General features: G+C 30.2%; 1 protein-coding gene across 1 annotated transcript; it reads right to left on the bottom strand.

Moving 5' to 3' along the window:
* Positions 1–2,915: 2,915 nt before the first annotated feature.
* On the bottom strand, positions 2,916–11,856 carry LOC129906275 (vacuolar fusion protein MON1 homolog A). Its single transcript, XM_055981953.1, has 4 exons — positions 11,159–11,856; positions 7,378–7,529; positions 7,108–7,309; positions 2,916–3,688 (listed from the first exon to the last, which is right to left on the bottom strand). Exons 1-4 carry the CDS (start codon positions 11,725–11,727, stop codon positions 3,040–3,042), a joined length of 1,572 nt encoding a protein of 523 aa, XP_055837928.1. The 5' UTR covers positions 11,728–11,856; the 3' UTR covers positions 2,916–3,039.
* Positions 11,857–12,256: the final 400 nt, after the last annotated feature.

Below are 12,256 nucleotides of genomic sequence, written 5' to 3'. Positions count from 1 at the left end.
AATTTGTTTATAGTGAATTACCCTACATAAAAACATAAGCTCGAAAACAGCCAAAATATCGTTTTTTAGCATTTTATAACGATAATATCTCAAAAACTCAGATTCGAATTCAGCACATCAAAAACTTCTAGAAAAGTATATCTTGGTTCTTGTGGCAAAAAAAGTTCAATTTTGTTGACCAGTGTTATTTTTGTCGGAAGTGTAAAAATGACGTCACTTTTTTTTAAATATAAGAAGTTTAAAATTAATTTTTATTTACGAAACTTGATGTCATAGATTAGTACTTTTCCAGATGGAATTCATACTTTATTATTCACAAAGTGTTGCTCCTTATAACTCATAAAAAACATACATACATTGCTACGACACTTTTTATTATTTTTCTGATAACTATCACAACCTACCCCATAATCCGTTTTCCTTTCGACGTTGGCTTTTGGGACACCCGATATAACTTTGAATATTGTTAATTTAAATTTTTGACTAAAATAGGCTACATATAATAGATTTTAGATAACATATACATATATATCACACAAAGACCGTTCCATTATATTAAAAAAAATATATTACGTATACGCCACGGTAAACATTTCTATGGTAAGAATTCGAAATGAAAATTAAGTGGCATTTTTCTTTAAACAAATCTGTAAGTTATATGAATTTTCTGAAAATAGCTTATATGTACATAATATTCATCCATTTTTGCAGACCAGTGATATGGTTATACTATATGTGAGTGAATATAGTAAATACAAACCCCATTTATTTATATGTACTATATTAAATGCAATTTTTTTTATGGACTTAACTATAATAAGTTTTGCCGCTGCATTGTGTAAGCTGTTGTATTTGGGCTTGCAAAGTCAATATGGGTTTGAATTGAACAGTTTGTATACCCAGCATCGAAGTATTGAATAAAAATCCATTCAATTTTATTGCTTTTGGTTTTTTTGTTTATTTTTTATATTTAATAATTTTATATAATCCAAACATGTTAATCATTTTCTACAACTTTTTTTTATTCTTAAAAATACATACACTTCGCGTCACTTGAATAGAAACAACATTTTTTCTTTAGAAAAAAACGATTGGCGCTTTGGTGAGGTAACTAAGTAGATTTTTGGTTTTGCATTTTCAAAGAGGAACTTTAAACAAACAATGTTGTAAAAACAAAAAACCCAAAACAGAAACCGTATGGCTTCTAGTTGCGTTTTTTCGCATTACCTCACAAAAAACAGTGTTTTTTTTGCGTCACTTGAATAGAAACAAGCTCTTAAATTAGATAAAAATGATGAAAAATCATGGAAAACACTAATTATAGTAAAGCAATATTAAGCTTTGACATTATTTGCACATTATAACCAATTATGGGCTACGAGCTACCAATAGGCACCACAGAAAATGCATAAATAGAATTTAACATTGAAAATGCACTTCTACTGTACACAATCGTGGACCTAATTGGAGAAAGTGATAAAAGTGTTTGGTAACTTCTTACAAATTAAGAAAATGACATTTTCTACAATTTAAGGATTGAATAAGTGAAATAAACTTTCGTTTTTATCCGGAATGCATCTGTTTTGTTTTTATTGCGTTGTTTTTTCTTGAACTATCCTTGTTCAATCTCTAAGACGGTTGTTCTTCCACGTTCCTAAACTTGCCAAGAGCTTCTACCATTATTTCTTTGTAAAAGTTAGCATCTGTTTTTGAAGCGTGAAGCTTCAATTTTGCTATTGCACATCATAAAAACAAAGCGTATTACTATAACACATTTTAGTGCCTATTGGCGATGCGATCAAGGTTATTCTTTTATAAACCAATGAAATAGGGCTAATATTAACGTGGTCCATCTGAGTTGGTATGTTTTCCTTTAAAAAACCACTCTTTACCTCACTACTTTTCAGTTCGAATGCAACTACAAAATAGTTAACTTTTTTGTAATCTTAGTAGAACTTAAAATGTTGTTATTTTGCATTTTGAGGCTTTTTTAATGTTGTGCACCTTTTATAACTTCCAGGATGGAACAAACCAAAAAGTTTCCATCGCACTAACACCACGTTTTTGACCGATTTTAGCGGCAAAGTGAAGAAAATTGCAGCTAGTTTTTAAGTTATTTTTTTCTCTGCTCGTGACTTGGGTCTCACTTGTCTTATTTTTTGATTTGATCACTCGTTTACGATATTTTAAAAATTATCTCATCCAAATTTGGCAAATTTTCCAATATCTTTCGCGATTTTGCATAGTGCAGGTGCATTTCCAATGTTAGCTGCTATTTATGCATTTTCTGTGGTGCCTATTGGTAGCTCGTAGCCCATGATTGGTTATAATGTGAAAATAATGTCAAAGCTTAATATTGCTTTACTATAATTAGTGTTTTCCATGATTTTTCATCATTTTTATCCAATTTAAGAGCTTGTTTCTATTCAAGTGACGCAAAAAAAACACTGTTTTTTGTGAGGTAATGCGAAAAAACGCAACTAGAAGCCATACGGTTTCTGTTTTGGGTTTTTTGTTTTTACAACATTGTTTGTTTAAAGTTCCTCTTTGAAAATGCAAAACCAAAAATCTACTTAGTTACCTCACCAAAGCGCCAATCGTTTTTTTCTAAAGAAAAAATGTTGTTTCTATTCAAGTGACGCGAAGTGTATAAAGAAAATATAATAACTTTTTAATATAATCCAGAAGGAAATAATATTTATAATAAACGACAAATAAATCATTATTAGAGCAGGATATTCACGTAAAATTGGGTAAACATATAAAATGCAATTTTAATTTAATTTCTATATGAATACCCATTATAATCAACGTTTTACATAATATTCAGCTACACAGCGAAGTAAAAAAATAACAAGTTATTTGTTTAAATTGTCTAGTTGATATTATTATTAGTTTTATTATTTAGATTTATGTATTTATGTAGAATTATGTATGTATATTTATGTATATAGTAGTTATTGGGACGTTGGGAGCATAATCTTCATCACATAATCGTTTCATTTGCTTCCTTTTTTACTCGCACGCAGCTGAACATGATCAAAACGTTGGATGGTTGCGTATAAACAAAACATCATGTTCTTTGTCGATCCATTTGATAAGTTTATCAACGTATTTTATAACCAAGCCTTTGTCAACCATCGGCTCAAAGACGGCATACAACTCAGAAGCAGCCGTTACCCACGCTAAAACCACTTCTTTTTCTTTGACTTCATATATCAATTTCAGCGGTCGACTATTATTGTGTATACGATGATGCAAATCACAGTAGATAGCTTCCAGGCGCTCAAATTCAGCCAAAGTTGTATAGGGAGGATTAATTTCAGAGCACAGCAATTGATGCGATGATGATTTGGGTTTGTATAAGAAATGCCTTAATTCTGGAATACCAATCGCTGCTAAACTTAATTTTGCATCATTTTGTGGAACATTGTTGATTTGTTCGTTTATTGCTTCAAGACAATGCGTTCGGCGGAGCTTTTCAGTGATCTTTTTCTTGGCGTCCGAAAGTGTAAAGAACACATCTCGATCGACAGAGAGTAGTAGTAAACATGCTTGACAATCGGCTGATAAGTAGGAAACATGCGCATGCAGGTATCCGTTCATGTCGAATTTGGGCAAACATATAGGCATCCAGTTTTCAACTGTTTTGAGGCTTTCCGAGCATTCGATTAAGTTGAAAATTAACCTGTAAGAAATATTAATAAAATATAAGAGGTCAATAACGGATCAATTAAAAATAGTATACAAAAATGCTTAAAACTTAGATGTTTAAGCCAACTTAGCAAAAACAAAAATTGTTTAAATTCGATGTAAAATTGTAGGTATGGGTGTTTTCATAAACGTCTGCCTATATTAGGCCTGCCTGCGTTAGTCGTATTCATAAAGTCAGATCTGCGATCGGACTAACTTAGTGAAACTGCAGTTCTGCTGTTCATAATCGTCATTATATCGTCAACATCGGGCAGACTGCGCAGCCAAAATTTTATTGCTGCAGAACTCACGAAGAAATTTATTTGACTATTTTTTGTTAATAAATGTTAATATTGTAAAAAAAAAATGAAAAGCAAACATATTAATTAGGGTGGTGCAAAAATTTTTTTTTTTCATTTTTCGAAAAATTTAAATTTTAATGACGCAGAAAATTTCTAAATCGTGTTTTTTAATACAATGAGTTTTAATTGATTTTTTTCGTATTAGGGTGGCTCTAAGAAAATGTTATCTTCTACGGTTGCTTGTGGAATTCGAAAAAATTCAACGTGGATATTATTATGGCCAAATTATCGAAAAAAAAAAAATTCCATTAGGGTGGTTCAAAAACATTTTTTTAAGTTATTGAAAAAAAAAAATAATTTTCACTGCAGAGAAAGTTTTAAAACATGGTTTATGAAATATTATGTAAAATTGATGTAGGTATTTTCGAATTAGAAGGCTAAGAAAAATGGTATATTTTACATTTACGCTTGGAATTCAACCAAATTCAATTTAATTGATTTCACATGAATTTAATATTACTATAGCAAAAACGCACTTAAAAAACTTTCTGTGCACTAAAAATCATTTTTTTTTTTTTTCAAACGCAAACAAAAAACTTTCTTGAACACCCTAATTAAAAATATTTTTTCCATAGATAATTTGTTCCAAATGTGAACCACTCGGTGTTTTTATAATTTTTTTTTTAGAAGATAGTAGATATGTATTTTTTTTTTTTGAGCCACCCTAATGTGACACGGTTTGTAAAATTTTCGTGTTATTAAAAAAAATATTTTAGGAAACTGAAAAGTAAAATTTTTTTGCTTATTTAACAAAACTCATTCTGTGGTCATCTTTATATTTTTTTTTCTGACGTTTATGAACACTCAGTGACTGCTGAAAATTGTACCAACGCAGGCCTGCAAACATTCTGCAGAATTGGTGTGTTCATTAATGCAGCAAAGCAGAAAGACGATTGTACTAACGCAGATTTCCGAAGTTTATGAAAACACCCTATTTTACTGAACAATTTAAAATCTTCATCCGATGGTTATGATTTGATTATGATTGTACTTTAAACGTGACGGTCGTTACTTGATTAAGTTTATTTTGCTTTGACGACTTATCCCGCCTCCAAAGTGTAGAACAAGAAATTTAATTTTATTTTGAAAAGATTTGATATTATTTGATCTACTCCGGCACTTATCTCAAAACATTTTGACTTGATCGAAGAATTTTATTATTCATATGTATATAATAAAGGGTGGACCTACCTATTTATCAGTTATATCATTGATCACATCCCGTGTGTATAAAATTTGCATTAAGATCAGTTAAATTTAGTTCCAACTTAAATAAGACGAACATGACGAGTTTTAAAATGCTATAATCATTTTTTTTAATATTATAAACTCAGACTTCAAAGCCTTCCAGCATGAGGATAATGACTTACAATGGCCAAGTATTTTAATTTTTAAAATGTTTTCTACTTTTTGAATGGAAGAATACAAAATTATTAAGTCTTAACTCATTCATTGGTTTGCTAAACGAGTCCAACGATTCAGCAAAAGATTAGAAAGTTTCATCTGTTTTCACCTGTTTTTCAAAAATATCTCAGGATATTTCAGATTAGTTTGGATATTTTGATTATCCATCCTCTCTTAGAAGCAGGTAAAAGCAGAAATGTTGATTCATAACTGTTTTTGAGTAGGTACCCAGTCGTAATTTTAACCAATCTAAAATTTATCGACGTTTTGCCAGTTAAAAAATCAATTTTTTGTTTCCAAGGGGATCTTCCTTCCACGATACCAAAAGATTTAGCTCAGAAGCTTTATTAATTGCTTAAGTGCAAATTATGAGCAAATGAATCCATTATACTTTCATAAGACTTATTTTTAGTACACAAGGAAATTCTGGAAGAATTGCATATTTCATACATTTAAACTAAACACTTTTACAGTAATACCAATATCTTTTTCCTATCACTCACACCCAAAATTTTCCAATGGCTCTTAGATAAATTTTACGTTTGCATAACTCGCCAAAATAAGTATACCTCCAAAAAAAATGCTTAGAAAGCTCTACCGCAGTCAGTTCCCTACGGTACTTGTTTTAATTATTTTAAAATTACTCGTAAACAAAACGATTTTAACGAAAATTTTGGTACAGCTGCTTTTTAGTAATCGTAATAGTAAAATTAAAATCGAGTTGATACATTTTTTGAACCGCTTTTTTCTATCGCAATTAATTTTTTTGCCACGGGGTATTCGGAATTTCGCTCAGCCGTCAGTACCAAACGAACAAAAAAAAAAATAAAAAAAATTGTTTCGTAAACCGGGTGAAAACATAAACAAACCAAATTTTCAAGGACGCGCGCAGTTTCAAAGCATTTTTTGTCTGTAAAAAAAACTCATACAAATCGATTTAAAGTGTTTTATGGTAACTACTTTCTAATAAAACTTAATCTAGTGTCTAAAAATCGAAATAAATACTAAATTTAAAATACATTTCTATGCAATATTTTTTGTTTAGTTGGTTTGTTTTTGCTGGTTTGTTTTGATTTTCGCCGAGTTTAAAACGTCAAAATGGTAACTGTAAAAGGAAAGAGAAGACAAGGACAAATGTTCGAACTTCCCAATCAACCTTTCCACTGTCATTTTTTCGCGATAAGAAAGAGTTAAGTATTAAACCATCGTAGGTCCAAAGGTAAAACTTACTAACTATATACGATTTTAATAGCAGTTATTAAGTTTTTCCCTTGAACGGACTATTAAATGAAAACTTGTCTTGATTTTAATTGAGGACCTTGTAACAAAAGGGGGGCAAGTCCAAATTAATTTTTTTGTGGGAAACCAACTATTGCTAATTTTAAAGTTGGAGATTATTTTTTTATAAATCCATCAAAAATAGATTATTTTTTATGATTCCAATGTAATGTCTATAATAAAAATTATATTTGATCAGTAAAAATTTTGTTTCTCTTTCCGTATTATATCTTAATATTATCTAGTTTGAAAGTTACTTATATCCTTTTAAATACTTTTTTAACAAACAGACTTTCTTATTTAAATTTTTTTTTTTATTACTAACGAGTATATGGATGGTTAAAGTTACAAAAGTTTTTATATAACTTACCTCAAATCCGCTGGATGTATTGAATACTTCTTCATACGAACTAATGCAATTAATTTATTATTAGCTATTAGCACAGCAAATACTAGATTTTTTATTTTCGAACAATTGCTTTGGATGGCGCTTGTGATGTTTGATCTGACTGTTGTCGATAATGGCATCACACGAATGGAATTCGTCAAAAATGTAAATACATTATTTGTAACTAAAAAAAAAAAGAAGAAAAACGTTTAAAAAAAACTTTCAAAGTAGAATAGTAAATAATTCAAATACTTTTCTTATTACTGCTATCATTGGCCAACAAATGGAAGATCAACCTCTCGCTGCCGGCCAACAATCGTCTTAAATCGAAATTCTTTCGCTTTTCGAATATCTTTGTCATATGCGAATAAGTGAGTGTAGACAAAATCTGATTATAAACATCACTGAAATAAAGAAATAAAGAAGAAAATAAGTATGAAGAGTTTATTACAGAGAAAGAGTGTAAGGGTCAAAATCATGGAGGTGGAAAATTTGATGTCCAGGCATTTTTTTTTTTAATCGAAACAACATTTTATTAAAGATTTTTTTCTCATTTACCAATTCAAATAATAGGCTCGTATCTATAAATACATATATGTACCTATATTTTTCGGTAAATAAAATTTTCATTTCTTTTTTATTTCATAAAAAAAGCGTTCCCGGGCATGTCCATAACTCAAAAATTGAAATTCAAATGGCTTAAAAACACATTAAAGTAAATTAATTTTAAGTATTTATACACAATATTTTTTTATAAATATGTACATCTCTTTAAATTGTGTTATTTTGTATACATTAATAAAAGTTGTCCCAAGAAAAATGACGCATCGTGCCAAAAGGAGAATATGCATTTTTTTGTCATTTTTTTCTAATTCTGAAAACCTCAATCTTGAATATTCAACCAACAACTTCTAAATTTTCTTTGAGAGTTTTCAAACGATTCAAACTACGAAAAAATTAAAAAAAAAAAACTATCAAAACAGGTTCGAAATTGTTGTTTTGTGTATTGGTTGGATGTTTGTATTGAGCATTTGCTACTTGTCCTTAAGACAACAAAATGCTTGCTTTTCTTGTTAAATTTTATTTTTTCAATATATTTTTGTAAACCGGCTAGATCACATTGTAATATATATTTTAACATGAAATAAAGAATAATAATAAAATAAAAAAATCCAAGATAAAGAAAGATCTTCATACTCAGGGAAAATAAAAAACCATCATAATGAGACAATCTACAAAAAGTTCATGCGAATTTACGCGGAACGTCCATATTCCATACAATATTGCTCATTCTCCTTTCTTTGTGTCTATATTTTAATTATCTAACGTACAAATCGTGCTGCGAGTAGTTTTTTTAAGCTGATATTAGCTGTGTTTTATTTTCCTCGTGATCTAGATCAGATCATTGTTTATACTAACTTTACAACAAAAGCAGGATTTTGATTTGTTATTGTTTCGCACATATATACAATGAACTGATCTGGATCTCGAGGAAAATAAAACACAGCTATTATATAGATTTATCATTCCAAACCTTTTTTTATGGATAAAAAATATATTAACTGTATGTTATAAGTTAGCTTTAGTTTTATTTATAAGTAGCGTAGATACATCAATTAACCGTCATTCCGAGAACGCTTGTTTTGGGGTATATTAAGATTAAAATTTTATTTTTTTTGGTGATATTATGATTAAAAATCGAGGTCACTACAATATAATCTCAAAAATATTTCGTTTTACTTTGTGACATACAAAATAAAAATAAATTAAGGTCAAAACGTCATTTCCGGGAACGCTCTTAGAATCTGAATAAATAATAATGTATGGCTGTAATATACTTTTTTATCAGAGCAGAGAGTCAGTAGGCATCTGCACCATCTGCTACCTTGATGCTACAGAAAACACCTATCATTTTGTGGTTGTCCATTTCTTGGGACTGAGGTGCTTTATCGCGAACAATTCTTCAACATTCTTAATAGATATATTTACAATGGTCGGAAAAAGTATTTTGACAAAATGAACATTTTTCTAACTGATGAGAATAATCTGTAACGGTTAAACATAAAATAAGGAAGTTGACGGTTATTTATTAAGTATATTATGTTGAATCTCATGATGGTCAATGTCAGTCATATAGTTGGCATTATGCTTCGAGGCTGCATTTTTTGTATAAAAAGTACTAATTTTTGAAGGAAAAAACTATTTTGACAAACGTTCTTTTTCAACGTTTGTAAGGTAAGGTAATTCATTTTACGTGTTTCAAGCACGTATAAAACTGACAGACTTGTTAAGGCCTCGATTTGTAAAAAAATTGGGCAAAACGGCGGAACTTAACACTGAAATTAGTGCATCTTCTGTTGCAAGTCATAATTTCGGTGTGTCTGTTAAAAAAATCTGTGGAGAACTGAATTTGTCACGGGAAACTAAAAATTACCAAATATGAAAACATAAAAATATAATTATACAATTATACTATTCAAAATTTACCATAAATGGACAAAAAATGAAAAAAATGCACTAAAAAAAACAGACGCATTTTGAAGAATTCACTTTAAATCGGGGATCGACTCCAAAAAGTCTGAATTTGGAAATGCCATTCTTTCATCAAAAACTTTGTTAGCAAAAGTACCCTTTGCATTGAGCTCGAAGAAGATGGTTTTACCATGTTTATGGGAAGATAATACAGTACGTACCTCATAAAACAAAAATCGAAAAAAAATTGAATTCTCAAAGGGACATATTGGTATGCTTCTTGCATTCAAAAACAAAGGTTTATGGACCACATTCTCAAAAATTTCTATCTCAATGATCCGGGAAACGTAAAGGAACTGTTGAAGCTCCGTAAAATTTTGGTCAAGTTTGTTCCAGAAGCGAAAAGCACAAAATACCGACTGTTGTAATTACACTGATCTCTACAACTTCCTAAAATGCGCACTGAGATACTGAAATTTAATTTATTAATGAGTTTTCGTAATCTATGTTATATAATCGCTAAGCTATAATATGTAAATGAAAACACTTTAACCTGACAGGCAACTTTAGAATTTATATTGCCAATTATCTAAATTTTTTGAATTTATTATTATTATATATGCATTTTATTGAATAAATTTTTTTTATCTATCTATCTATCCATCTATCAACTTTTTTATCAAAAAAGTTACAAAAAAACAACAGAAAAAATTACTTATGGCTCACGTATTTTGAACATACATAAAAGCATTTTTTTGTAGAAATAAGTCTCTGAACCAAGAAATAAAGTTATATTTAATTATGAAAGTGGACCAAATCACCACTAAGAAACCGATAAAAACAAGGATACAAATTGATATAATTTAACGGTTAGACATCACTTCGAAGCAAAATTACTCTATATGGACTTGTTTACTGCTCCTCTAATTCTTTCAAGAAAGAAATTCCATTAAATCGTATTAATAAAATGTTTAGGTTTATTTTTCTTGAAACAATGTGACTTAGTCCACTTTCATAATCAAGGGCACATTTAAGACCTAGGTACTATCTTAATATAATGATACATCATTCAAATTAATGGTAGGGTAGGTAGAGATGGCGGTCAAAGTAACCGAGCTTGATGACCCAATTAGCGCAGAATGCGCCGTTTTGATACCAAAACTCATGGTACCTATGAGTGAAAAATGGATTTATTTTAAGATATCATTTAGATTGAATTTAAGAGGAAAAACAAGTACTATTTCAAGGCCCCTAAAGTCGTTTTGAATAGATCACAACCATTTCGAGGAACGTTTTTCTAGTACATACAAATTTTGGGGTTTTGCGGTAAATTGAAAAAATATACATTTTTGTGCTCTGCACGGTCATGAACCGAAAAATAATGGCTAAAGCGAACATTTGAGCATGAAATTTTTATTATAAAGCAAAGTTGATTTTTGAAGAATTCGGTCCTCGAAATTTCCCACCTTTATGATTTTGACCAATTATAATTGTTAGATACAAAGAAACTTATTAAGAACATTGAATTGAATTTATTGAAGGGTAAAAATGTGAAACTTACGATAATTGCAATTGCAATTGCTGGACACTCATATTGCTTCTTGAGGCAGCCACCAAAATAAGTGAGTTTCGCACCAGAAACACAAACTTGATGCCATCAGCATGAATCGAAGTGATTGCATCTTGTCCGTGTTGGACAAAGCTCACCAACGCTTGAATCACTCCAAAGAGTGTGGCCAACTTATCTTCGGTTCCGTGGAGTGAATAAATGGGTTTCCCCGCTTCACTGAGAATGAAAATATGTTTTTTCTGTGACAACCAGTCATTGTCATTGAGGTAATCTATATCCTCCTCGTCGACTATTGACATGGAAGATGTTGCCACACTCAAGTTGTCTTGAGACCCACCAGCAGCATCGAGTTCTTTGCTTTTTTCACTCGAAAATGAATCTGATTTGTTTACAGTACCATTTGGTTTGAGTGTTTGTTGATCTTGGGATGTTAATTCGGCTTGGATATCTTGGATAATACTGTATTTGTTGTCTTCTTGTTCTTGAAAGTATTCGGCCCCTTCTGCGTCCGCAAATTCGTCGACGGTGGTGTTGGAGGTGGATTCTTCTTCTAAATCCATGGTGTTTTTGGTTTTTTGAAAGACAACTATTTAAGTGTGTTAGTTATTGCATTATGTGTGCAAATTAGATATTTTAATTAATTAGATTTGTATTATTTAATTTTAACTTCTTTTTTTGCCAGTGAAATGATGATGCAAAGGAAAAGAATTGTTTTGCTACTACAAGGCTTTTTTTTGTTCGATGCGATTTTGATAAAATGTCAAAAAGTGACAGGAACAGTCTGTGTTGCAAGACTGGTCACAGTTTTTATTTTGAAGTTGAAATACAAAGGGAGGTTTACACCACAGTACACAAAAAAAGGTAATATATTTCGAACTGACATTGGTCGCCAAATTGTCAAAACATGACAATTTGGCGACCAATGTCAACTACCGTAATTCTTAATTGTTTAAATTACCGATGAAAATCGCACAAAAACCGAAAAACCACGCACACAATTAATTTTTTAACATTTATTTACTATTTTCCGAGACGAAACACGCAGAAAATTTGTTATTTTTCAATTTATAATTTTTTCAAATGACATTT

The sequence above is a fragment of the Episyrphus balteatus genome, chromosome 1 (assembly GCF_945859705.1).
Source record: "Episyrphus balteatus chromosome 1, idEpiBalt1.1, whole genome shotgun sequence".
Classification (NCBI taxonomy): domain Eukaryota; kingdom Metazoa; phylum Arthropoda; class Insecta; order Diptera; family Syrphidae; genus Episyrphus; species Episyrphus balteatus.
This window is presented reverse-complemented; position numbering and strand designations above follow the sequence as displayed.

Excerpts from the sequence above, each read along its gene's own strand:
- LOC129906275 (XM_055981953.1), bottom strand. The coding sequence starts at position 11,727 with ATGGATTTAGAAGAAGAATCCACCTCCAACACCACCGTCGACGAATTT. Across the intron at positions 7,530-11,158 it reads CAATTGCAATTGCAATTATC|TGATGTTTATAATCAGATTT; the intron begins GTAAGTTTCACA and ends TCTTTATTTCAG. Across the intron at positions 7,310-7,377 it reads TGATAGCAGTAATAAGAAAA|TTACAAATAATGTATTTACA; the intron begins GTATTTGAATTA and ends TTTTTTTTTTAG.